At 40.7% G+C, this 27905-nt stretch overlaps 2 protein-coding genes across 13 annotated transcripts; one reads left to right on the plus strand and one right to left on the minus strand.

Annotated features, from left to right (window-relative positions):
* Positions 1 to 456: 456 nt before the first annotated feature.
* Positions 457 to 27905, minus strand: CHURC1 (churchill domain containing 1). 11 transcript variants are annotated; one of them, XM_082386715.1, is made up of 5 exons: positions 27752 to 27905; positions 17559 to 17694; positions 15934 to 16007; positions 848 to 903; positions 457 to 655 (listed from the first exon to the last, which is right to left on the minus strand). In XM_082386715.1, exons 1-5 carry the CDS (start codon positions 27869 to 27871, stop codon positions 583 to 585), a joined length of 459 nt encoding a protein of 152 aa, XP_082242841.1. In that variant the 5' UTR covers positions 27872 to 27905; the 3' UTR covers positions 457 to 582. The 11 variants fall into 11 exon arrangements, 7 of the variants coding, with proteins under 7 accessions (XP_082242841.1, XP_082242840.1, XP_082242837.1 ...); XR_014242980.1 differs by lacking the exons at positions 457 to 655; positions 848 to 903 and adding exons at positions 10160 to 10582; positions 12977 to 13142 and having other exon boundaries at positions 15934 to 16004; XR_014242981.1 differs by lacking the exons at positions 457 to 655; positions 848 to 903 and adding exons at positions 10160 to 10582; positions 12977 to 13145 and having other exon boundaries at positions 15934 to 16004.
* On the plus strand, positions 751 to 4947 carry GPX2 (glutathione peroxidase 2). 2 transcript variants are annotated; one of them, XM_082386710.1, is made up of 3 exons: positions 751 to 814; positions 1448 to 1897; positions 4271 to 4947. In XM_082386710.1, exons 2-3 carry the CDS (start codon positions 1676 to 1678, stop codon positions 4619 to 4621), a joined length of 573 nt encoding a protein of 190 aa, XP_082242836.1. In that variant the 5' UTR covers positions 751 to 814; positions 1448 to 1675; the 3' UTR covers positions 4622 to 4947. The 2 variants fall into 2 exon arrangements, with proteins under 2 accessions (XP_082242836.1, XP_082242835.1); XM_082386709.1 differs by lacking the exon at positions 751 to 814 and having other exon boundaries at positions 932 to 1897.

Below are 27905 nucleotides of genomic sequence, written 5' to 3' on the forward strand. Positions count from 1 at the left end.
GCAGGTGAATCTGGCAAGTTCATGTTAAGAGTTTAGCCCATTATCAAGGCCAAATTCTTGACTCAGTGGCTTAGGAGGCGTTTATTTGCTTTTTCTAGCAACTCCACCCAGCCTCAGCAGGGGACACACTTCTCTCTGCATTTCCTGCCACCTCTTCTAGTGGCAAAAGATCCCATTCCCACTTAGGTAATGGAGGCTTTTTTGTAGGGAACAGCCAGTTAAGATGTATGGATTCCCGTGTTGCTATGAACAGGCTACAGAACAGAAAACCTGGGTACTTCCTGGAAAGTACTTCCTCCATCTTCTCAACAAATCAGATTCTCAAGACCAGCTGCTCCCCAACCTAGCTCATTCTTCGTTCTAGGAGACAGTTCCCAATGGACACATACCTGTGAAAACCTCTCTAGTAAACAACTGCATTGTTATTGAAATTTCGCTCTAAAATCCCAAAGCCAGGTAAAGCCTGATAGCCAGCTTTAATGATGGAGAAATCCAGGCATTAAAAACAAAAAACAAAAAAAAACAAAGAAAACCCCCCTGATTTCTTGCATTGGTGGGTGTTTGGAAGAATGAAGTGAAGCATTAGGTCTTTTTAGTTTCTGTGGGCTTCCAGTGCTGTGCTCCCATGATAGCTCTTAGCAGGTCCCCAGATGTCCTGCAACACACTGCATGCTGGTGTTGAAAACATCGCGAGTGGCCTAGCTGGGTCTAGAACCGTAGCAGCTTTGACCCCCTGCACACTTCCTTCTGTGGGGAACGACCAGCGCGAGCCCCCCTGAGGAGCCTCTGGGACTCAGTCTTCGTCTGATGAGAGGTAGGGGCATCCATCCCCTCTGAGTTTACCCAGCTGCTCTGTGACTCCGCTCTGTTATCCCAGCCACAACCAACGGCATCCTCATGCCCCTGTGGAGGTGGGGGGTGGGCTATTAGAGGAGATGGTACAGCACAGGGGCAAGGGCAGATGTGCTCTCCAGGACAAGTACCATCACCCACTGAGAGACTTTTCAAGACAAACACAGCTTCCCCTCTTCAGACTGGTGCAAGCTGAGGCACTGAAAGCCATTATTTTAGAAAACCACACACCGTCCTCCTAACGGTCCCTTTGATTTTGTGCTTGTGGAAAGTAACAGCCAAAGAGAGAAATGTGAACAGTAACATGTATATTTTAGTTGTAGTCTGAGTCAAGGGGACATGCGCCCAATCCTCTTCCTCATCCTTCAGCCCTCGGCAGACCCTGACCTCTCAATTGCACAATTCAGAGCTCGGCACTCAGCAGGCACTCAATAACCGTCTGTGCCAAGTGAGAACAATTTCCTGGGGCAAGTAGGAGTCAATCTTGCATCCCTCCCTGCCTTTTTTCCTCCCCGTCCAACCTTTGGGGCTCTGGTTTCCTGCAAGCAGTGAATTATTCATGTCTGCTCAGAGATATCACATTGGCCCTTCCTAGGTTGCCAACCGGGTGGAGCAGGGAGGTGGCTTTGTTCAGAGTCTGTAAATAGGAGCGACCTTCTTGTTCAAACAGCACTTACAGGTAGGTGACTGTTTTTGCTAAGTCATCCTGGGGATGCTCAAAGTCCCACTGTGATATCCTTCCTGGCTCCTCCCTCCTCCCCGCCCCTTTAACAGACCCTTAAGTGGGCTCACACTGCTCTGCTGCTCACTCTGCACTCCCACCATGGCTTACATTGCCAAGTCCTTCTACGACCTCAGTGCTATCAGCCTGGATGGGGAGAAGGTAGATTTCAATACATTCCGAGGCAGGGCAGTGCTGATTGAGAACGTGGCCTCGCTCTGAGGCACAACCACCCGGGACTTCACCCAACTCAACGAGCTGCAATGCCGCTTTCCCAGACGCCTGGTGGTTCTTGGCTTCCCTTGCAACCAATTTGGACATCAGGTGAGACGTCCCTGGTACTGTACCCAAGGAGTTGGGTTGCTGCAGCTCCAGTGGGCTAAAGAGAGGGGGAGGACGACTCTGTGTGTTGGAGTGTCTTGAATCATGGGGTATGTTTTGTTAATCTAGGTTTTTAGGTGCATGCAAGTACCAGGGAGAAGTCAGTATGATTCTGTCTGTGATAGAACACCAAACGTATGGATTTTTATGGTTTCTTGTCTTCCCACTACACTCCATGAGGGCTGGTACCAGGTCTGTTTTTCTCTCCATTGTGTCCTCAGTGCCTGGGTATAGAAGGCACTCATTAAATGTTTGTTGAATGAATGACTGGAGGAAATAGAAGATCAAGAATCAAACTAGGATTGAACTGACTCAGGAGACCTTCATTTTCACTAGATTTGATTCTGCTATCTAATATCTCTGTGCCCCAGGAAGAGTCACTCAATTTTTCTGTTTTGGTTTCCTCTTCTATAAACTAGGGATAATACCACTTATCTGATAGGATTATTATGAGGTTGTGGGGATAAGAGCTACAAAAGTAACTTGAAAAGTATAGAGTAATATGCAAATACAAGCAACTTTACTATTTAGATTGAAAGGTTTTGTTTGTTTGTTTAAAATCAGCCAAGTGGAGAGTGAATTTGGGGGAAGGCAAAAGGGTTTGCAAAGTGTACGTGTCTCCTCTGGGCATCACACGTACCTCTCTGTCCCTGATTAATGGGTCAAGTTGTTACAGATCTTCAGCCCGCACAGCTCAAGTTATCTTTTAGGGATTCTTATATTTTCACTTAGGATTTTAATAGCACAAGCAGGCAAAATGTCCTCCAATTATAATCCCTTGGGTTCAGTTCACAGTGGCATGAAGGCAAGGAAGAGATTATCAGAGATATAGGCAGGAAGGCTGAAATGTCATTGGCTGTGACAAACCTGAGCCCAAACCATGAGTGCACTGTTCCTTCCCTGCCTCAATTCTGTTTCTAGGCTTGGCCAGGGCAAGAGAGACAGAAAGGGTAAAACCTCTTCAGAGGTGTCTCTCTGGCCCTAGAGATGCCTCCTTCCATCACTTCAGGCCAGCCAGTTGCTGGAGGGAATCTGTAACCTACCAGTAGCCAGCAGGCCTTTTGATTAGGAGATAAGATGTCTAATAGCCATCAACTCTGGGCTCAAGATGGCCTGGAACTGACTGTACTAATTGGTTCTAGTAGGTCAGAGGCACGAACTTCTTCCCCTGAGGGAGATATATGACTCTTAGACTTGGCGGATGGGGGTGGAAAATAAGGGTTTCCATGGGTCTTTGCGGGCTGTCAGGGGTGGGGAATGCTAAGTGGGGATAGGACAGTGCTGGCAGCGGGGAGGAAAGACAGGCAACAGGTTGAGATCTAAAGCATCCTAGCTGAGTACAGCAAGTGAGCGTGAGGTGCAGGAAGCTAAGTGAAAGGAACGATAATTACACATTCACAACTTTTGGTCCTTAAGCACTTATTTCCTTAACTTCCCCTTCCCCTGGCCTATTCCAGAACACTAAACCTTCAATCCTATTTAATTCATGCCTGTTGGTCACGAAGTAATTCCGTTTACAGTACGTTCATTGTTGTCTCTAACCTACTTTGCCTTTATGGCACCTGAAAACTAGTCTTCCTTGGATGGGGTTTTCCTTCATCAAAGCTTCCTCCTACTTGTACTGCAGATCTAGGACAAGATGAAAGGAAGAAGCTATAAATCCCATTCTTCTAGACCTCAATTTCACCTTTAGTTTGAGGAGCTGAGGAGGGCAGAGGCCAAGGCTAGATTCAACACTCAGAGGTAATTAGAAGAAAGACAGGCAAGACCAGGGCAAAAGGAAAGGGAAGGTGGTGGCAGGGTGTGTGTGTGTGTGTGTGTGTGTGTGTGTGTGTGTGTGTGTGTGTGTGTGTGTGTGTGTGTGTGTGCGCGCGCATGTATGTGTGGGTGCGTAAGTGGAAGGAGGGTTCTAGGCAGTATGACCTGAGCCTCCTTTCCCTTTCTTTCTACTGCCCAGAACTCAAAGGTTCCTTGAAGCTTCAGACAGATACCCTAAGCATTGCTCAGGGTAGATCGGGGAGAGAAGTGACAGCTCAAAAGTGCTAAATCTTTCAGTACAAGAACAGCCAAGCTAGGGTCTGTGAGAACTTTCAGAAATGGCCTAGCAAACCATCAGACAATAGCTGTGAGAGGGAAAACTCCGAGTCAAGACTAGGGCAAGGCGAATGAAGAAGGAAAGAGAAGGAAGCTGGGGTTGGGGGTACGTGGGGCGGATATACATAATAGAAAGAATGATCCTGGGGAGTACAGGAGGGTGACTTTGTAGATCCTTCATCTCTTGCGTTTCCCAAGCTCTTTGTCTCTTTCCTCCCCCAGGAGAACTGTCAGAATGAGGAGATCCTGAACAGCCTCAAGTACGTCCGCCCTGGGGGTGGATTCCAGCCCACCTTTACCCTTATCCAAAAGTGTGACGTGAATGGTCAGAATGAGCATCCTGTCTTCACCTACCTGAAGGATAAGCTCCCCTACCCTTACGACGACCCGTTTTCCCTCATGACCGATCCCAAGTTCATCATTTGGAGCCCTGTGCACCGCTCAGACGTGTCTTGGAACTTTGAGAAGTTCCTCATCGGGCCAGAGGGGGAACCCTTTCGGCGCTACAGCCGCACCTTCCCAACCATCAACATCGAGCCCGACATCAAGCGCCTCCTCAAAGTTGCCATATAAACACGAGCAGATCTCCTACTTCCTCCTGCCCCTGAGTGTCTTTCCTGAGCATTCAGTGTGCCCTCAGGAGACTCTGCTGGGCCCAGGCTTTCCCTTCAGATCAGTTCCCTTCATTGAATAGCCTTGCCTTTCTGGTCTGCCTGTTTCCTTTCCTTCCCCCCAAACTTCTGGTTGGTGATTCAACCTGGGGCTCCAAGACGGGTGGGCTCTGAGCTTTCACAGAATGATGGCACCTTCCTAAATCTGTATGGGAGGTGTCTGAGAAGTGTGAGGGTCCGGAGCCAGCCTGCTGGCTGAGTCCAATAAAGGGCGGGTGTGGAAACGGCCAGACTCTCTGTGTCTCTTCCTTGACCGAGGTGGGAGGGATGGCATAAAACTGCAGGTGGGACTGAGGGGCTGGCAGCACACAAAGGCTGAGGAGAGGGAGGCTCTGATCGAGGGGACACTCCAATTACTGTCTGGAAAGCAGGCTCAGGTCAAGGTCTGGGTGGCAGGCGGAGTTTTGGGAAATGTGAATTGTATTATTACTTTATGGCTCTTCTTCAGAACTGGGGAAAGGAGGTGATAACGAGGAGAAAGGGGAAGAAAAGTGGAGGAAGCACTGGGAAGTTAGTTAGAGGATTCCAGTCAGGAAGATGTCACTCTCACTGTGGGTACTGGGCTGACTAAATGTTACCTGCACCTTGAGAAGCTGAATTTGGTCCACTTTAATGACAGCAAGGGCGTGGAGGGTACAGTTAATGGGAACACAAAGAGTACTTTACCCATTTCCTGATCACCTTGTGGAGTAATGTTTGTTTTGGATCCTTTGTTAGACTGACTCTCCCTCTTTTTTAAAGTTCACATTCCACCCTTGTCTTTCTCACACTCACAAATTCACAAATGCAGGAACAAGACAGACAAGTTTAGGCATGAATGACTGGTTTCACTTCTTTTTCCATGAGGGTGGGGATGTGAGAGGGCCTCCCTTCAGACAGTCAGACTGTTTATAACCTGCCAACACGACAGCTGTTCTCTGTGAGAACAGAGTTCTGCCAAATGGCTTTGAAGGACGGTGCCCCAGAATCCTCACCTAGTACAGGCATACTCAAAAGCACCACCAAGACAAGGTCCTATCATGCTCTAGAAAAGACACCAGCTGACAGGCCACTACCCTTTGACTTTGTCCCACAAACCTCTTCCTGGAAACTTCTCATTTTGCCCTTCCTTCTTTGACCACTAGATGGAATATTTTACTTCTCTTCATTGAAGCCCTGAAGGGACAGTTCTCCAAACTGGACACACATCTTGAGAACCCCAATGCTGAGGGGAAAATGCTGAGGGATGTTCCCCGTAACTGTTTTCTAAGCACTTGCATCATTTGAGAAGTAAATGTGGAACAGAGGTTAAGGGTCCCTACTGTCTGACCGTCTACTAAAGCTATGTCATCAGTGGTGCTTTATTTCAAAACGGTAACCTGAGTGGTATAGTGGGAATCCCCTGGCATCCTTCTGCAGACTCTCTGCTAAATTAAGGCCATCCTTAATTTGACTCTTGAGAACTCAAACCCTTCAAGATTCCTACTGTCAGAGCCAAGAGCTGGGGTATGGGTTTGTGGGCAGGACCAAGCATTGATTTTAGAGCAGTAACTGCAGAGACAAACTGCTTCCCTGAAGAAATAAAATCAGAATTCATGTGGGATGCTAGCATGATTTGTTCATCATCTTTACAGTGCTATTGCCTGTTATGATGTCTAACAGCAGTGCCAGCTTTCCTGGATGCTGGTATTATGGCACAGGCAACTTAGGGCCTGATATGCCAGAACAATGTGTTGGGTCTTCCCCATGAGGCTCAAGTTGAGAGAATTATTTAGAGACTCCCAAAGGAATGGGAATTACAGTATAAGTGACTCTGCAGAGAAAGTCAGAAAGGGCCTTAATGCTAGGAAGAGGGCTCGTCACTTGGTCAGGGAAATGCTGTTTGCTTCAGAAATGAGAAATTGTTTCCTTTTCTTTATTCCTCATCTTGTTGGTCCCCTTTACCTCCTCAGAAATATCAGCTTATGGTCATAAACAGACAAGGCAAAGCTTAATATAATCACCTACTTTCCTAGATAAACATAATCTTTTAATCAAATTTCCCTAGGGGCACTCAGGAAGTAAGGAGAAGTCCCATAAACAAGCTTTCCCAGAAGTGCTGAGATAATGCTACTCGATTTAGAGGAGGGACAGAAGGAATCATTCCTCTGAGGGCTCTTACAAAAAATATGGCTTGGAATAAGTGATTTAGGGGGCCAAGATACAAACAAGACTGAAACTGATGATTATTTCCATGACTATGTTCCCACCGTTGCATCTCCTTAGTTTAAGGAACACTGAGCCAAACCCTTATTGGTGATTTCAAATCTGGTGATTTCTTATAATCACCATTATAACCATCATCCAAATTACCATATACTATACGCCCACACTGCATTAAGTACTTTCTATATGCTAGGTTATTTAATCCTCATACTGACCCTGAGGAATTTTCATCTCTATTTAAAGAGAAGGTAATTGAGCAAGACACTTTTCAGGGACAAAGGGCTAGTGAGGGGCAGAGTTGAAAGTTAAACCCAGGTCAGTCTGACTCCAAAGCTTCTACTATTAACCACAACACAATAGTGCTTCCTTCTGTCTCAGAGTTTCTGCATTAAGACCGCTGACAGCTGCCTGTCCACAGCACTGTATGACCTAATGACATTTTCACTTACATTTTATCATTTGATTTTAAAACTCCGTGAAGGAGGCATGATTATGTCTGTTTTTCCATTGAAGAAAACAAGGTACTGATAGAATGACTTGCCCAATGTCCCACCATGAGAAGGTGGCAAAGCTAATTTCAGACCCAGGTCTCTTGATTTCCTTTCTACCCAACCATAGCATATCTCACAATAGAGACTTGTACTACAGTCAAGAAACATACATTTTAAAACTAAGAGCCTCAAATTCAGTCAAGTAACTTAGCTTTGCTCAGGAAACAGAAGAATGAAACCGAAAGGATTCTTGTTACACTGAAATAAAGAACAGTGAATGTATACTTCTTACTGATGACTTACAAGTAACAAACCATATCTGGCTCTTCCTAGACTATATCATATGTCAAGTAATTAGTACTGGGAGAACCCAAGATCATTTGAGGAAGACAGAGCTAGCTAAAACAACACAACAGCAAACAGGCTGAGCTTTGAACTCCAAGAGCCTAACCAGGTCGACCCCAGACCTGTACATCATGGAGCAGGTAGAGAAAGAATGAGGTGCTAGGACAAGTTCACGTTCCCCACTACACCTACAGGTGATTTCTTCTTGTATCTCAGAAAGGGAAGCAAAGAAGACCAATGCCTTTGCCTGGTTCCCCTTTACTTAAACAGAGAAATATAGATGCAGTAGAACTGAGTTCAAGAGGTCTTTATTCTATTAGATCCATAAAAGAATTCTAGAAGATGATAAAGTATCGCAAAACACAGTACAATGCTGGTTTAATAATAATGAAATATATGGATAGGATCTTATGTTTAAAATTTTTGTAATATATTGTCTAAAACAGATAATTACACATACTGCAAGAGATGAGGATATCAGGAGGGGCATATAAAATCATACTCTTGAGCTCCAAATGACTAAGTTGGAAGCATTAGCAAACTCCATGAAGGGACAATTCAGCAGCTATAATGGGCTTAGTGCTGCTATTTAAAGTAATGAAACATTTTCTCTGCTTTCTGGATTCATTTCACCAAACGATTTCCTCAGCAGGTCAGATATAGATTTGCAGAAAGTGGAAAGCATTTTCCAGGAATAAAACAACTGATGCTTAAGGAACAGCTGCCTTAACTTTTCTGAATAATAAATCTTGGTCTGACATGCCTAGATTCCTCAGAGTGCTGTCACTGATATCCTCAACCTCTTCCTAACCTTGCTAGACTCTGATACTTCATGTGCACTGAACACTATTACTGAGGGCATCACTGTACTAACTACGTAACCTGGACTAAGTTACTTAACTTCTTTGTGCCTCAGTTTCTCTGGCTCTAAAACTGGGATAACAATAGTACCTACCCTCATGGAATTGTTAATGAGGATTAAACAACTGCTTAAAAAGGCCTTGGCACATAGTAAGTACTCAATAAACCTCAGCTATTATCATTATTCCTGTTACAAAACAAAGCTTTTCCCTGATGTCAACAACTTTGCTCACTCAGTTCAGAATGTCTGAGATATGAATAGGAAAAAATTCTGTTTTAATGCCTGACCCTTAAGTTTTGATTTCATAATGAGAAGAACTAACTGAAACCATCTCATTCTGTCTAGAACTTTATATGCCTTCCAAAGCATTTTATATTCATTGTTCATTTGGATCTAATAATACTGTGAAGGAAGTATAACATCAATTTATACTAGTCCAATTTTATAGAAAGGGGACAATAAAGTCCAGAATGACACTTTGCTTAATGGTTATACTGCTACCAAATGGCAGAGGCCTACATGCCAGGTTTTATGACACCCAAGCCAGAATTCTTTCAACTATGCAAGGTAAGATATTCTAAGATCCCTTTGGAGCAATTGAAACCATTCTATTTATATTAACTAAAGTCCACACTTTATTCAGATTTCCCTAGTTTTACCAAATGTTCTCTTTCTGGTGCAGGATCTCATTCAGGATACCACATTACATTTAATAGTCATGCTCTTTTTTGGCTGTGAGAGTTCCTCAGACTTCCTTGTCTGTGATGACCTTGACAGTTTTGAGGAGTATTGGTCAGGTATTTTCCTCCATTGGGATTCCTCTCTCAACTGGGATTTGTCTGAAGTTTTTCTCATGATTAGACTGGGGTTACGGGTTTTGGGGAGGAAGGCCACAAAGGCAAAGTGTCATTCTCATCACATCATATCAAGAGTAATGCTATCAACGTGGCTCATCATCAATGATGATAATCTTGATCACCAGGCTAGTGTTTGTCAGGTTTCTCAGTGAACTAAAAGTTAAAGTTACTTTTCCCCCTTTCCATACTATACTCTTTGGAAGGAAGTCACTATGCAAACCCATACTTAAGGAGTGAGGAGTATCTACATACATTATTTGAAATTTTTCTGTGTGGGGGATTTGTCTATTCTCTCCAGTATATGTATTTATTTATTCAGTCATTCATTTATATCAGTATGGACTCATGAATATTTATAGTTTGGTTTATAATCCAATACTACTTTATGTTGTTGCTCAAACTGTTCCAACTTTGGTCTCTGGGAGCTCCTTCAGCTTGCTCTTCTGTCCCTTTGACACACTCCCAATCATTGTGATTTTTCGTTTCAGCACTTCGCTTTTTTGTGGCTCAAGATGCTCCAAGCTCACCCTCTGTATTTACTGCCCCAGTCCTAGACTCAGTCATTTCCCCAAGGAGTCCTAATTCCTTTTATTGGAACCAAGATCTGGGCACTAGATGTGCTTTCCATCCTAGTTATTTTTCAGCCACATAGCTGCTAACAAAGATGCTTCATTCTGGCTGCACTGATGTGCACTGGGAACTTTAGCAGAAGAGCTCAGCTCTAGAGAACAGCAATCCCCTAAATTACTTTTTCTTTCTTACTTTTTTTTTTTTTTTGGCTGTGCCACTCGATTAATGGGATCTTAGTTTCCGGACCAGGGATTGAACCCGGGCCATGGCAGTGAAAGCGCCGAGTCCTAACCGCTGGACCGCCAGGGAAGTCCCACTTTTTCTTTCAGAGAATAGGTAAGCCTAAGCAGAAAAAAATAATATGCAAATAACTTCCATTATAAACTAAGTCAGACAAACCATCAGGCTTGCTGTATTGTAAACCAACACAACATTGTGATTACAGAGCTGCAGAAGGATCCTTAGAATAACAGAGTCATTTGTCGGGGGTCGTCAGGGAGAATACTGATCGTATCTTCAGCTTTACCACATAACAGACACAGCATGGTATACTCCTAGAACAAGATAAAGTGCACAATTACCTTGAGGAACTGGGAGAAAGATGCTTCATAACTTTCTCTGGTAAAACTGTTCTCTGTAAATTGTCATGGATATGGTGTCTGTACATTAGATCAAGTTCTTCAACACCTATAAGCAATATCTTAGGTTTAGTCTGTGTATCCCAGAGCCTTTTGTTTATATAAATTGAATACATGCTGACGCTCTATTTACTATGTATACAAGAATGTCATCTTGGAAATGCATGGCTATTTCCTGGACTTAGAAAACACACATACTGGGCTTACTTAGTGCTGCTATTTAAAGTAATGAAGCAATTTGACTGTGGGCCCCTGAGGACAAATTCCTGTTCTTAGAGCTGTTCCTTTCTAGAATATTCAACACTAATAAGCAACAGAAATGATTTTTAAAACAACAAAAAAGGAAAAAAATTTCCAAACCCAAAAAGCTATTTTTATCTACCCCAGAAAAAATAAACAATTATGTTAAATCCATTAGTATGTCATGTCTCATATTTAGATAGCTAGTTGTCTAGAATTTGATCTATTTAAGGAGTTTTTTGTTTCTTGGGTTTAACAAATGTCCAGACTGGTGACAGAAGTTATTTTGTTTTAGGCAAAAATCCTTAGCGCAAAGTCCTGTTCTTACAGCTGTTCCTTTCTAGAATATTTAATATGGTCATAAACTACAGAAACATATTTCTTTCAAAACTTTTACTCTAAAACTTTTTATCTTCTTTAGGAAAACAAGCATCTACACTAAATCTATTAGTATTTCCACATCTGACTTTGAGATTGTTGGCTGCCTGGAAATTGATCAGTCAAGGCAGTTTGTGTTTCATGGGTCTCTCACTAGAGAGAGGGTCACGGAGATAAACAGTGACTACAGTACAAAGACTCAGAACCAGGCAACTGCCTTTCCATTTCCTACTAGAGAGTTCAGCAGGGAGAACTAGTTGTAGGAGTGGAAAGACTGTTTCTTAAAGACCACATTTAATTTTAAAGTCTATTCTACACACACAGTAGAAACAAAGGCTAGAGCTCAGCAAACAAATATGAGTCTCATGAATCAAAAACAAAATTAAAATCTACTCTCTCCAAGGTTTTACTGCTTTCAAATCTTACTTTCACCTACCAGACATTACTAGTAGGATGTCAACCTTTCACTGGAAATGAAGAAAAAAGTAATAAAGTCAAAATGGGAAAATGTGTCAAGCTAGACAACTATTTGAGTTTTCAACCAATCTATCCATTGACAAGTTTTTATTAAGTGCCTAAAGGCTCTGCAATGTGCCAGGTGCACCGGTAGACATGAGAGAAGGCAAGGACAAAGTCTGACCTTGCAAAACTTACAGTCTAACTTGGGAGAAAGGAAAAACCTAATACATGGTATAATCTGGAAAGGCTGCTAAATCAGTAAGACTGATTACACCTGTAATCTTTAATTTATAGGCAGTCTGGAATCCAAATTTCATTGTAGGTCAATTATTTGGAATTCAGAAGCAGTTTCCCACAGAAGTAACATTGCACATGGCAGTTAGGTTCCCAGGGAAATCCAGGGAGTCTTTTAAATTTATACTGCACAAGTACTATAGAATCTAACCACATATAGCAGAGCTTCTGTGGGAAAATATGTCTAGAATTCTCTCTTGGGATGCCAGGAACACATTCTCACTTGGGATGCCAGGAATATGGTTGGATCAGGACACCCTTCACCCAAACTGGCCAAGTTAGGAGAATCAGAATTCCCCCCAGTCATTCATGGAGACCTTCAAAGGCTCCACCTGGGCAAAGCCTGAGGGTAGAGATTTGGAAGGAAAGGTGGAGTGGGTGGAATCACCTTTGGGCAAGATCAGATCCTTGTTTTACGCTGAGGGTCCCATGGGCCTTTTCCCTCTATTATTACCTGCTAATTCTGACCCTTAGTCCTCTCCTTCCCTGGTCCACAGAGGAACAGAGTGCAGTCTCACAGTTTCCCTCTTGTTTCCTGAGGCAAATATATAGTCCTTTTAATGGATTTTAGGGTGATATAAAAAATACCGGATACCTGTAATCATTTATAATTTATTTTCTGTTTAAACTCTGTACTTATGTCTCTATTTCCCCTCTACTCTTGCCATCATAAAATCTTACTTTGTTTAACAATGGTTTTGTTAAAAATGAATTTGTTTAAAAACAGAATCCTTATCTTTTAGAGATTCATACTGAAATATTTACAGAAGTAGTAATATGCTTGGGATTTACTTCAAAGTAATCCTGTGGGGAGATGTGGAAATAGTGGTACAAATAAAGCAAACTGAAGCTGGGGACTGGAGATGAGTACACTATTCTGCCTACTTTTGATTATGTTTAAATTTCTCATAAGACATTTAAAACAAAACAAAATATTACCAATGGTGGGAATCCCATCTTGAACCTGAACGGCTGCTGGGATAAGATGGGGGCTGGAGTGGGGTGGGGCTGAGGAAAGTAAGTCACAGCAGCTGAGCATGAAGAGTTCTTGGGGTCATCAGACTAAGATGGAAGTTACCAGCAGGCCAGTCACAGGAGTCGGGGCCTGCTGTGGGTACAAGAAGAGCTCAGAAAAGCGAGAAAGCAGTATGGGCTGAACTATTAAGAATAAGGAGGAGATAGAATTTAAGTTCAGCTTGAAAGAGGTAAGATTTAGTTGGCTTGAAGGTAGCGAAAGGGACACGTTAAGTCAAGGAAAAAGCACGAATAAAGACAGTGATATGGAACAGAGCAAGCACATCGCGTATGGAGTAGCAGAGGAGTGACAGGATGATGTGTTTCCAGAAGATTAATTTGAGGGCAGTGCGCACAACTATACTGTGGGGACTGCTGCAGTAATTTAGGTTTCAGCAGTATGGTCCCTGACACGGGGTGGGTGGCAGTGGAGACAGACAAAAGCAAGAGAAACTAAGGAAGAAAGGAGGGCAGGGAGGGCATTAGGGTTAAAGAAGGAGATCCGGGAGATATCCGATAGGTTTCATCAGACACTGAGGGTGCGTGTGCTCAATGTCTGAGGGAGTACAGAGAAGGTTCCTAGACCAGAGACCAAAGCTCAGGGGAAAAGCAGTTAGGGAGAAACAGGAGAGGAAACCAGAGAGTAAGCAAAGGAACAGTCAAAATGATTTAAAAAGAAAGAAAAAAGTCTAGATCTATGGACCCCAGGGGAAGAAATGCTTCAAAAAGACAATGGTTATCAAAACCAGATCCAGAAGAGATGTTAAGAGAGATGAGAACTGAGGCAAGGTCACAGGATTTGGCCACCTTATAGGAAATCTATGAGAGAACAGTTTTAGTAAAATGAAAATGAAAACCAGTTTGTAGGTTGTTAGGAGGAGCACAGGGAAATAAGGAAAATAGGGTAAAGAGCTATTCAAGTAAAGAAGCAAAAGGAGAGATGATCAGAGGATGAATCAAAGAGGGAGCTGAGTGAAACAAAAGGATTTTATTTTTAACAAATAAAGAAGAACTAAATATATTTAATGTAAAAATGCTTTAAATCTCACGGAGAAAAGAGGATGCTAGGAAGAGAGAAGATAACATGAGATTCCTGAGGAAATGCAGCGGGGTAGCCATAGAGAGGAGGAAATAAAAATCTCTACTACAGGAGGGAAGGAAGAGAGTCTAAAGTTGGGGCAATGCTATGAATGGTGTGCAAAAGGAGAGTAGTGAGAAATGAGGGAAAGGGAGGCTGGCCAGCCCAGCAAGAACCTTGGGATGGGGAGCTTGGATATTATACTGTAGCTGAAGGTGAGCTACGGAAAGGCCAATGAGGTAGTCTGAAAGCATTATTTTAAGAAAAATATGCTGGTGGCAGAATATAGAATATGGGGGAGGTGGGGAGTGGATGTGGGGAGAGAAAGGACTGGCGGTGGAGAGTCTAGTTTAAGAGTTTTTTCCAAGAGAATTCCACACTATCTAGGGGTTGTGACTATAGCCATCTTCCTTTACCTTCTTTCTACCCCAAAGGAACTTCTGGGGAGCTTTGAAAATGGCTGTGCTCAGTCATAAAGGAAAATCAGCTAGACTTTGGTCTCAAGGCAGTGACACACAATGGCTCAATTAGGGTATAAACAGGCAATCTCAATATCCACTTACAGACTCTAAAAAGCTCACAGAAGCTTCAGGAACTGCTGCAAAATAGCTATAAGCACTCTTTTCCTCCCGTGAATGGACAGAGCTGCTTCTTTAAGCCCCCGACATGTTCATTCCCCTATTTGGCCACTATTCATTCACTGAGATCTCGATTTTGCCCTAAGTGATATCTATCATATAAGTATCTTTGAGGCATAATTTTTGGATCCTGGGGAGACGTGGTCAGGATGTTAAGATAGACCACAAGATATTAGACCAGATTCTGACAGGTGACTAAGTGCCTTCTTCCACACTGAAATAAGAATGAATGAAAGTGGTTATACTATTTTATAAGATTCTGCTGTAGAAGATTTTTTTTTCCCTAATTATATAGTACCACCCAAATTTAAAGGATTAAAAAAAATTCCCTTGCCTGTTAAAACTCTTACCTCACATTCATATCCTCTGGATGAACATGTAGTTCACACTAAATAAGTAACTCAATCTGAGGGCTTGAAAGCGGAGGCAGTGAGGGGCAGATACAGGTAAGTGTGTCCTCATGCTTTCCAGTTTGTCCTCGGCTCTCCCTCACTGTCCAGCTTTTCTTCCTGACCATTAGACCTGTGAATCTTCAGCAACTTCAGGCCTACACCAGCCTGCAGAATTCTGTAGAATTCTCCACATGCTCTCACAATTGTATAAGGACTAATCCTTATACTACATCCCTATTCTCTATCCTTATATGATTCAGCTTCTCTCTTCCAACCATGATACACCTATCTTGTCATTTTACCTATCAAACAATATTAAAATATCGCAATTGAGACTACAGAGTTGCTTGACTCTAAATGCCTATAAGGGAAACAAAGATAATTTCGTTAGCATGATTTCCATGCTCAGCAAGTATGGTGGCAGTGGGCAGGCCAACACTTAAAGCCAAGAATTGTGCAATCATGTAACTGGGTAGAGAAAAAAGAGGCACAATAGTAACCTCATATGAAGCCATAATGTGCTGTTCTTTATAAGCAAAATGACAGGACTGAGATATCATTTGTAAGGCATGTGTTTTGCTTTGTGACTGTTGTGAAGACAGGTTTGAACAGATCCACCCACATCTGAAGTGTCTCTCAACTTACACAAGTGGAAGAGAGGGTCTCCTCTAAGATTCACTAGTACTTCATTTATGAAGACTATACCTAGATTCTTCAAGGGTACTCTTATTGTTCCCCTCCCCCGCAATAACATACCGACATTTATACATTTACCTGAAATTCATCCATGATACTGAACGTATACTCATGCCTGGCTATTACGTGATGACAATTCTTACAAAGATCTGCTGAAACAGAGAGAGACTTAATTAAGTCTTAGAAGGTATCCTAAGACAGTAAAATTTCTAGTCTTAGCATGGTATTGCTTTGAAAGAATCTTAACTCTGTCATATTTAACATAGCAGGAAACCCATTATAATATCTACCTTGATTAAAAAATCCAGACTCTGTCACACAGCAACACTATATAATTAAGAGCCTGCACTCAGAGATTTAATGTGCATATATTCATTCCTATTGAAAGCTCTCTAAGGTAATCAATTAATGGATATGTAAGTGTGTTTTTGAAACTAGCTGGACCTGTCTAACTATGTAGGAGCTTTTATTCTCAGGAATGAAAGAAATTGTGCTACTAACCAATCATAAACAAAAAGCTAACACTAGATTTTAAAGTGAATTTAGCAGTAACAAAAGGCTCTAGTAAAAACAATATAGTAATAATAACTATGATACATTGAGTGCTTAATGTGTGCCAGATACTGTTTTAAATACTTTGTATCTGTTTTTCACTTAATCTTCTCAAAAACCCAATGAGGTAGATACTATTGTTATCATGTTTGTAGGGATAAGGAAACAAAGGCACACTATGGATAAGAACTAGGAAGACCACAGCTGAGCTAGGAAGTGTTGGAACCAGAATTCAAACCCAAGCTTTCTCACTCCAGAGCCCTTGCTTTTGACCACTATCCTCTATTACCTGGAAAAAAATAGAGTTTAAAGGGGTACATGCTACAAAGAAAGAAAAGGATTCTTCTAATTTAGAACATTTTTCCATAGTCTGACTCTATTCTAAAGGCTTAGTGTCTTTTGCACCTTTCTTTCAAAATATCATTATTTGCACATTTAATCCTCATATAGTCAGAACATACCAAAAAATCAGGAGACGAGCAAAAAGGAAATGTGAACAATTTAAATAGTTGCCATAATATCTGGGCACGAAAGTGCACATATACTTAATTTATTTGTAGAGATTCTTAATGCCAACCTCAGAACTTATTTATTTTTATTATAGTTATTTATTTGATTTCCCGGTATCAAGGATGAGGAATAGCATATGAAAGTAGCATACTTACAGTAGCAAAAGAAACTATAAACTGACAGTAACAAAAGAGACAAAAGCTATAAAAGCAGAAACAAGACTAAAAAAACCATAGCATCCCAGAGCCATTTAGTATAAGGGCAAACAGCCCTAAACACTTTAATAGCTGTTGGAGCGCATCACTGTATTATATTATAGTAGAAAGTGAAAATTCACATGGATGACCCTAAGTTAAAAAAAAAAAGTCCCTGTATCTTGTTTCAAAAGACACAGTCTTTAAAGATAAACAAAAGAAAATTGGTGCCTGAATCATAAGCTTCAGTTGTCTGCAAAAGTCATTTATGTGGAATATCTGATGATGCTACATAAATGAGATGTTACCAACATTTTCCTCTTAAAAAACTAACTAGTGATTTTGTGTTGCAATACGATAGTGAAATAGGCCTCATAAGGCTGCGCAACCTAACTCCCAAAAGCTGATACCTGCTAACGGACTCAGATGGAAAAAAAGTCTACTTACGATCATAGGTAACTATTTCTTCTCCATCTTCCTCTTTCAAAGATTTGTTTGTGATCAGCATAAAATCCCGCTTACTGCACACTGCACAGCCTATAAAGTTCAGCAAGAAAGATCCATTCTCCAGGCAGATGTTACCCTAAAATAAGAAAAACAGGAATTTAATTTTCTTTTTTGAGGGGATTTTAATTTTCTTATATTTCAAAATCCTTGGTGAAAATGATTAATAGACTTAAAGTCTCTAAAGGCAAAAAACATGGCCAGAATTTACTTGCTTGAAGTGTACACCAAGTAATTTTTGAAATTACTAGCTTTCCTCTAGAAGTATTATTCATAGTAAATAAAACTGAAGAAGTGTTAGAGCTTAGGACTGCAACTGTGTTTAAGAGGACTAAATGCAAATGGATATTTAGAAACAACTTAATGAAGTCTTAATATAACATGTGAAAAGGAAAAATCAGAAAAATCTAATAGCCAACACTATTAAATGAGGTATCATATTATAAAGCTAGAATGAAAATTCAATCAAAATGGAAACACTGAGCCAATGATAAAAATGATCTTATCCACTGTGATGCTCAGTTGACTGCTGAAACAGCATTTTTCCAAGCCTTAAAAATACCACAAAATAAACAAAGAGAAATAAACTCTCAGCTCTATAGATGTCCGTCCCTAGGATATGTGTGATTCAGGCAGAAAAGGTAAGTTCTGCAATTCATCAGATTGACACCATGGCATTTAAAAGAGAAAGGGTTTTACTTGTCATTAAGAAACTGTAAACAACATATGCTCCTGGCTCAAGGGAGGTCTTTGCTAAAGGCTTACTAATAATTGTTCAGAACTTAAAGTCACTTCATAAACTACCTAGTTCTACTCATTTTTAAAAAAATTTTTATACTGGCGTATAGTTGATTAACAATGTTGTGTTAGTTTCAGGTGTACAGCAAAGTGATTCAGTTATACATGTATCTATTCTTTTTCAAGTTCTTTTCCCATTTAGGTTATTACAGAATGTTATTTCTTTTTTTTAAATTAAAGTATAGTTGACTTAAAATATTATAATTAGTTTCAGGCATGCAACATACTGATTCAATATTTTTATAGATTACACTCCATATGAAGTTATTATATAATATGGGTTATATTCCTTCTGCTGTACATTACATCTTCGTAACTTATTCATTTTATACCTAGTAGTTTGTACCTCTTAATCTCCTTTACATCCTCCCACCCCTTGCCCCTCTGGTAACCACTAGTTTGTTCCATGAATCTGTGAGTTTGTTTCTGTTTTGTTTTGTTCATTCGTTTGAATAAACAAATTTATTTATTTATTTTTAGATTATTTCAATAGAACAAATTTATCTATTTTAATATTTATTTATTTATTTAGTTATTAATTTATTTTGGTTGCACCGGGTCTTAGTTGAGGCACATGGGATCTGCGTTGCAGCATGTGGGATCTTTAGTTGTGGCATGTGGGCTTCTCAGCAGCAGCATGCGGACTCTTAGTTGCGGCATGCATGTGCGATCGCCAACCAGGAATGGAGCCTGGGCCCCCTGTATTGGCAGTGCGGAGTCTTACCCACTGGGCCACCAGGGAAGCCCCTGCTTGATTTTTTAGATTCCACATATAAGTGAAAACATACAGTATCTGTCCTTCTCGGACTTATTTTGCTAAGCATAGTACTCTACAGGTCCATCCATGTTGTCGCAAATGGCAAAATTTCATTCTTTTTTATGGATGAGCAATATATATTGTATATATATACTACATCTTCTTTATCCATTCATCTGTGATGGACACTTAGGTTGCTTTCACATCTTGGTTATTGTAAATAATGCTGCTATGAATACTGGGGTGCATATATCTTTTTGAATTAGTGTTTTCATTTTCTTCAGATATATACCCAGGAGTGGACCTGCTGGATCATATTGTAGTTGTACTTTTAATTTTTTGAGGAACCTCCACACTGTTTTCCATAGTGGCTGTACCAATTTACATTCTCACCAACAGTGTACTGGGGTTTCCTTTTCTTCACATCCTGGCCAACACTTTATTTTTTAAGTGGCATGGGTCACATCTGGGCTTCCACCATGCTTCTATCAGCCAGACTTGCATTTAATTTAATTAATTAATTTATTGGCCGCACCACACGGCATGTGGGATCTTAGTTCCCCGACCAGGGATTGAACCCATGCCCCCTGCAGTGGAAGCATGGAGTCTTAACCACTGGACCGCCAGGGAAGTCCCACCAACACTTATTATTTGTTGTCTTTTTGATAATAGCCATTCTGACAGGTGTGATGCGATATCTCGTGGTTCTGATTTGCATTTCCCTCATGATTAGTGATGTTGAGCATCTTTTCATGTGCCTGTTGGCCATGTCTGCTTTGGAAAAATGCCTATTCAGGTCCTCTACCAATTTTTTAATTGGGTTATTTTTTTTTGATAGTAGTTCAACCTCATTTCTGACCAACAAAAAAACTGAGGTATTTTTAATAGTTAATGTGACTAAAAACCATTCAAACTAACGCATTTCTCCAATGCAGCTATGTGCCTGATACTGTGCAAAGCATGGTGGAGGATTCCGAGGACTCCAGGATGAGTCACATATGTTTCTACCTTCAAGGAGCTTACGAAGTATGAGGGAGTTAAGACTCGTCTTAACCAATGCCACAGTGAAGCCTTCCTGGATTCCCAGCACCACCATTAACTAAGTGCCTTCGTAGTGCTATGTATTAAGAGGTTAACTCTGGTGGGGGGAAATCAAATTAACTATGCAGTTTGGAGATACTAAAACATAGGCACATCAATATAACTACTAAAGGGGAAAAAAAGCCTTGGGATTAAAGTATAAATTTCCAGCTATTAAGAACAAGTGCTTTGATTTTTTAAAAAAATAAACTTTACTGAGGTGTAATTTACATACAATAAAATCCACTCATTGTAAGGGTATACATGAAAGAATTTTAACAAATGTATATACCAATGTAATCACTACCCCAATCAAGATACAAAAATTTCTGTCTTCCCAGGAACTCCTTCCTGCTTTGCAGTCTATCTCCAACCCCTATCTCACCTCAGGCACCCACTGACCTGATTTCTATCTCCAGAGATTAGTTTTGCCTGTTCTAAAGTTTTACATAAATAGAATCATACAGTATACTCTTTTACACCCAGCTTCTTTTGCCTAAAATGATGTCCATGTTAATTATCTATGTTGTTGTATGTATTGGTAGTTCATTGCTTTTTTAATGCCAAATAGTATCCCATTGCATGGATCTATCTGTTGATAAGACATTTGGGTTCTTCCCAGTTTTTGGTTGTTATGAATAAAGTAGCTATAAAGATTCGTGTATAAGTCTTGTGTAGACATATGCCTTTCTCTTGAGTAAATATCTGGAAGTGGAATTGCTGAGTCATACAGTAAAAATATGGTATATATATAAACTTTATAAGAAACTGCCAATTAGTTTCCATTTTCTATTCCCACCAGCAATGTGTGAGTTCCAGATTTCTCACATTCTCATCAACACTAGGTATTATGTCTTTTTTATTTTAGCCATTCTAATGATGTAAAGTGTTGTCTCATTGTAGTTTTAATTCATATTTCCCTGATGACTAGTGATGTTGAGCATCTTTTCATGGTGCTTATTAATATATCTTATTTTGTGAAATATCTATTCAAGTCTTTTGCCCATTTTTTGAAAAGTTAAATTGTTTATCCTCTTATTGAGTTATAAAAGTTCTTTATGTATCTTAGGTACAAACCCTTTGTCAGATATATGTATTACAAATATTTCTGTCTTTGGTTTGCCATTTTTTAAATGGTGTCTCTTGATGAGCAAACAGTTTTGATTTTTATGAAGTCCAGTTTATTAAATTTCTTTCATTGTTTGTGCTTTTCTTCTAAAACATCTTGCCTACCCCAAGGTTGCAAAGATTTTCTTTGTTTTCTTCTAGAAATTTTATAGTTTTAGCTGGTAGGTTTAGGTTTATGATCCACTTTGAAATAACTTTTATATATGGTCTGAGGTAAGGACCAAGTTTCATTTATTTCTCTATGAATATCCAGTTGTTCCATCAACATTTGTTGAAAAGACTATCCTTTCCCCACTGCGTTACATTGGCAACTTTGTGGAAAACTCAACTCATCCTATATATGTGGGTCTACTTTTGACTATTCTCTTCCCTTGATTTATATGTCTATCTTTTGCACTAATCTCACACTCTTTTGATTTTTGTAGCTTTATAGTAGTTTTTAAATTAGGTAGTTTACGTCCTATAATTTGGCTAGTCTAGGTTCTTTTCATTTCCATATAAATTTTAGAATCAGCTTATAAACTTTTACAAAAAAGCCTGCTGGGTTTGTTTTTTGTTTTTTTAAAATTTATTTATTTGTCTATTTTTGGCTGCACTGGGTCTTTGTTGCTGCGCGTGGGTTACTCTTCGTTGTGGCGCGCGGGCTTTTCACTGCGGTGACTTCTCTTGTTGCGGAGCACGGGCTCTAGGCACACAGGCTTCAGTAGTTGTGGCATGCAGGCTCAGTAGTTGTGGCTTACAGGCTCTAGAGCACAGGCTCAGTAGTTGTGGCGCACGGGCTTAGTTGCTCCGTGGCATGTGGGATCTCCCCGGACCAGGGCTTGAACGCGTGTCCCCTCCATTGCCAGGAGGATTCTTAACCACTGCACCACCAGGGAAGCCCCTCCTGCTGGGGTTTGAACTGGGACTGCCTTGAATCTATAAAAGCTGACTGCCAAAGACCCCAAGATATTAAGTAATTTTTAAAAAAGTCTTAAAAGAATAAAGATCTAAATACCATTTTCAAATAAACAGAACTCTCAACAGAACTGCACACATAAACACAGGCACCTTATACAATATGCTCTAACCTCTGTAATCTGACCATATAAGCAGGAAGAATGTAAACTCTAAACACTGAAGGAAGAGAAAAGGGATCTATGTTATCAGTTGGGAGGTAGGGAAATAAATTCTTGAAATGGCAAATGCAAGTACAGTAAATAAGAAACTGATGGGGCTTCCTCTAAGGGACTTGGTCATTTGAAAGTGAGGATAACCATCAACAGTGAGGCATGATTCTTTTATTAGATGAAACAAGATTATTAATGTCCAAATTTGGGAAAGTAAATTAAAGCACACAATATTCAGAGAAGCTTTTGAGGCTCTCACAATGGGAGGAAAAAGAAGAATAAAATCTAAATCAATTCCACAGTAATAACAGTAAACTATAACAGTTTCGAGAAGACAGGAAAAAAGGCAAACATTAAATATCCTTAGAAAATGTGATTCAGCTAAATCCTGGTTGACGATCTATAAAGGTATACAAATGTGCAAGAAGAAATGGTTGAGGGACTTCCTTGGTGGTTCAGTGGTTAAGAATCTGCCTGAAAATGCAGGGGACACGGGTTCGAGCCCTGGTCCGGGAAGATCCCACATGCCGTGGAGCAACTAAGCCCGTGAGCCACAACTACTGAGCCTGCTCTCTAGAGCCCGTGAGCCACAACTACTGAAGCCTGCGTGCCTAGAGCCCGTTCTCCACAACGAGAAGTCACCGCAATGAGAAGCCCGCGCACCGCAACGAAGATCCAACGCAGCCAAAAATAAATAAATAAATTTATTAAAAAAAAAAAAAAGAATAGTTGAATACTATGATGATAATTAGTATGAAAGTATATTATGATAAACTCTTACAAATTTGAGAAATCCGCAACTATACTGACAATGATTGGGCCAATTTGCTTCTTCCAAAAAACTATTATTTCAGATGGTATAACTTAACAGTGCATATGTTTTGTCAGGGAGTACTTAAAATTGAAAATAGAAAATACAGTTTTTAAAGAACCAAATTCTAGTTTTGCTGATTTTCTCTATTGTTTTTCTATTTCCTAGTTCATAATTTCTACTCTAGTCTTTATTATTTCCTTTCTTCTGCTCGCTTTGGGTTTACTCTGCTCTTGTTTTTTTCACTGTCTTAAAGTGGAAAGTTAGGTTATTGATTCCAGATTGTTTTTTTTTAATATAGGCATTTTAAAATGCATCATTTTAAAGCATCCATTTCCATACAATTGTTTTACCAATTATATATCAGACTCAGCATTTAATTAAATATGGTTTAATGCTAAGCAACAATTTGAGTACGTGAACTTTTACAGTTTAATTTTAAGTGAGGTATATAAAACATAATTTCTAATTTAAACATATAACTAATTTACACTCATTACTTCCTTCTGATTAACCTAAATTTAAGCTATATTTCTGTATTGCTGCTGAATTACTAAGAATTTTAGAGCTGAAACTTGAACTATATGAAATATAGGCTTCATTTCCAGTTTGATGTGGAAATGTTTTATTACAATTTTGGGTCTGATCAGTTATTTTAGAAAATGCAGTAGAGTTCTAGTTCCAACTGGTTTGCTAAATGCTTTTCTGAATGAAAAAAAATAGTTTGGTTCACAGTTGAGTAAAAAAATTTGAGTTCAGAAAATTATTATGGTTCATTTCCAATCTGATTCATGCTTGAGTTCAAGTTCTTGGCGTAATTTTACAAGCAAGTGGGCCAGAGCTCTGTTAGAAATTTTCTAGCCTGTGGAAAACATCCACCACAAAACTCCAGAAATTTTATGAAACCAAAGATAAATAATCAAACATTTATTACCTCCTCATTCTGCATTTAGACCTACCCAACATGCTAATCCATTATTTTCCTCTGCCAAACTTTCTGAATGAGTGAACTATACTTGCTACCACCACCTGAGTACCTTTTCCTTTGCTAGGCTCAAGCAGAGTGGCTTCTGCTCTTACCGCCCTTAAAAATATCTCATGACTTAAAAAAATCCCAGAGTTGGAAGGATCCTTGAGATTTCAAGTAGTCATTTAGTCTCTACAGAACAACAGGAAGAGAGTTCAATTCCTCTAAGGTTACCCATTCTATTAAAAAAAAAAAATCCGTTAGAAAATTCTTTATTCTGATTCAAAGCCTACAACCCCCTAACATCCACCCACTAATTATTTCTAAATCTGCCTTCTGAAATTTCAAAGAAAAGCTCAGTTCTTCCTTATGACAGCCCTTTATTTATTTGAGAACAGAATAAAATCAGAGAAAACTGCTTCAGGTACTTTCCTGGTTTTCCAGTCACCTCAGTGCTTTTCTCTACTCTTCTTCCTATACTTTTATTTTCACTTCCTAAATTAATTTATTCCCTGAAGCTCAGTTCTTGATTCTGGTTGATCGTCTACATTCTTTTCCTAAGAGAACAAATTATTTCTATTTTGACTCCTTTATTTGGCTGACTCATCTGTTTGAATCTCTTACCCAAACTGCCATCCTATATTTTCACTTGACTCCTGGCATGTTACATTCTCAACCTCGGAGGAAACATGATAAAAAAAAATCTGATCATTTGCTCCCCTAATTTTGGTTCTCCCTCCCTCCCAGATGGCTCCAATTTCTGTAATACTTCCAAATTTCCCAGCTGCCTAGATTGAGAACCCTTAGATCATCGACAGCTATTCTCTTCTTCCTTCCTACATTAAATTGGTTGAGTCCTGTTAATTCTTTCTTTGAAATGAGGACTGGTACTTCCCTGGTGGTGCAGTGGTTAAGAATCCGCCTGCCAATGCAGGGGACACGGGTTCAAGCCCTGGTCCGGGAAGATTCCACATGCCGCGGAGCAACTAAGCCCCTATGCCACAACTACTGAGCCTGGGCTCTAGAGCCCTCGAGCCACAGCTACTGAGCCCGCGTGCTGCAACTACTGAAGCCCACGCTCCTAGAGCCCGTGCTCCGCAACACAAGCCACCGTAATGAGAAGCCCGCACACCGCAAGGAAGAGTAGTCCCCGCTCGACGCAAGACACAACTAGATAAAGTCCCCGCAGAGCAACGAAAACACAACGCAGCAATCAATCAATCAATCAATCAATCAATGAGGTCTTCATTATCTCATGCCTATACTACTGTTGCCATTGGGTTCCCCAAATGCTCCGTAGGGCTGTCCTTTTACATTTTCCCCCATCCCATCATCTCAACATACAACCATAAGATTAATTTTCCTAAATAGAAGATTTCAGAATCATTTCCCTATTCAATTTTTTTTAAATTTTTTTTTAAAATTTTTTATTATTTTTTTTAATGCTATTCTTGTCTGCTTACATTCTTTTTATGTATGTATGTATGTATGTATGTATGGCTGTGTTGGGTCTCCGTTTCTGTGCGAGGGCTTTCTCTAGTTGTGGCAAGCGGGGGCCACTCTTCATCGCGGTGCGCGGGCCTCTCACCATCACGGTCTCTCCTGTTGCGGAGCACAGGCTCCAGACGCGCAGGCTCAGCAGTTGTGGCTCACGGGCCCAGTTGCTCCGCGGCATGTGGGATCTGCCCAGACCAGGGCTCGAACCCGTGTCCCCTGCATTGGCAGGCAGATTCTCAACCACTGCGCCACCAGGGAAGCCCTCAATGTTTTTTGATAGTTGCCCAATGCCTAAACTTCTCAATATAATTTTTGTCTTTTGATTAGCTCAACTCTTAAAAATCCAACCTAATATCCTTTTTTTTTTTTTTGGCCACACCGCAGCATGTGGGATCTTAGTTCCCCGACCTGGGATCAAACCTGTTTCCCCAGCAGTGGAAGCATGGAGCCAGGGAATTCCCCAACCTAATATCTTTAACACTATTCACGGCAAACATCTGCCTCATGGTGCCTATAATGTGCAGTTTTCGTTATTGGATTCACAAAGATCTCTTTTTAAACTTAAAAAAAAAAAAAGTATGAAATAGAACACAACACAGAAATGTGAAACGTAAAGGTACAGCATAATGCCTCTACCTATTAAATATCAGTAGTACCCCAGTGTGACAACCAAAAATGTCTCCAGATATTGTCAAATGTCCCTTAGGAGGCAAAATCACTCCCAGTTGAGAGCCACTGCTCCATTCACTTTCATTACTCATTCACTCATGGTGTTCCATGCTATGGCTATATCACATTTTTCCAGTCTACTACCACAAACAATGCTGTTATGAACATTCTTATACCAGTCTCCAGGAACACACTAGGCGCATGCATTTATCTGTCTAAAATGGGAACTGCTGGGTCATTCAGCAGGCATACCTTTAACTTTTTTTTTTTCTTCTGATAATGCTAGACCTTTTTCAAAGAGGTTGTACCATATGAGTGCTCATGTTGTTATAAAACCTTCCCAAAAGACTAAGTATTATTCAAAATATTAAGAGACAGAACCAACTATAAAGATTTTCTACCTCCCAACCAATATGAGAATCCTTGTTCTTGTTATTTACCCCCAGCCTCAGCTCCTCCTTTCCTTTTCTACCCTAGTCACAACTATCCTTCAAGTCCCAACTGAAGTCCACCTTTCTGTTGGGAGAACAGCGCTGTCCCCTATTGCTCTCCCCTTTCTCTAAACCGGAATAGCATTTATGGACCGTACTAGTCATTTTTTGTTAATAACGTGCTCCCGTAAAATGTAAGCTCTTTGGCAGCACAGAAGCTGCCTTTTATTTCTTCTTGGGTATCCCTTTCTGGCCTAGCAAAGTAATCTAGTTACACGCATACAAACGTTCAGTAAGTATACCTTGAATGAATGAGAGTAAACAAACTTCTCAATCTCCTGAGCTTTAAAGGAACTGAGATTTAAAAGAAAGTAACAGCCAGGAAACCTGAGTTCTAGTCTTGGCTCTCACACAAACTAGAATGTGAACTTCGCCAAGTGTTTTCCCCCTCTAGGCATTAGTTTCATCTGCAAAATTGGGTTAGAACAGATGACCTAAGAGGTCCGTTCCAGCGCTAGAATTCAGGAAGAGCACTGAACGTTATCAAATGAAGCTTGAGGATGAGACCAGGGTAGAGATGGGGGTGTCCCTCTGTTGTCGACTGGGTTGCTGGTGGTGGTAGGGTTTCACTTGTTTTCCCCTTGGAGCTCAAGAGAAATGGGGTGACGGATGATATCAGTCGCCAGGACGGGGATCAGCAGGAACCGACGGCTGCAGGCCATCCCCGCTGTCAGGTGCCTACATACAGCTGCCGCATCACTGGATGGGGCGGAGCGGCTGAGTCCGCCCCGCGCCCGGCCTCACAGAGAAGGCCGGCCGGGGATATGAGAAGCCTCAGGGGCGGCTATGGGCCAAGGGAGAGGGAAGTTCTCGACGCCCACTCGCTCACCCGGTTGGGATATTCCTTCTCCACACAGTCCCCACACATCGCGACGCAGTTAACGGGAGAGTCCCTCCGCTGCTTCCGGCAAGAGGAAACCTCGCGAGAGCTCAGAGAAAGTCGCCGCATGCGTCCAGAGTACTCACCTTGCAGTGTTGGGTCT

Source organism: Balaenoptera borealis, assembly GCF_965194805.1.
Source record: "Balaenoptera borealis genome assembly, chromosome: 3".
Lineage (NCBI taxonomy): Eukaryota > Metazoa > Chordata > Mammalia > Artiodactyla > Balaenopteridae > Balaenoptera > Balaenoptera borealis.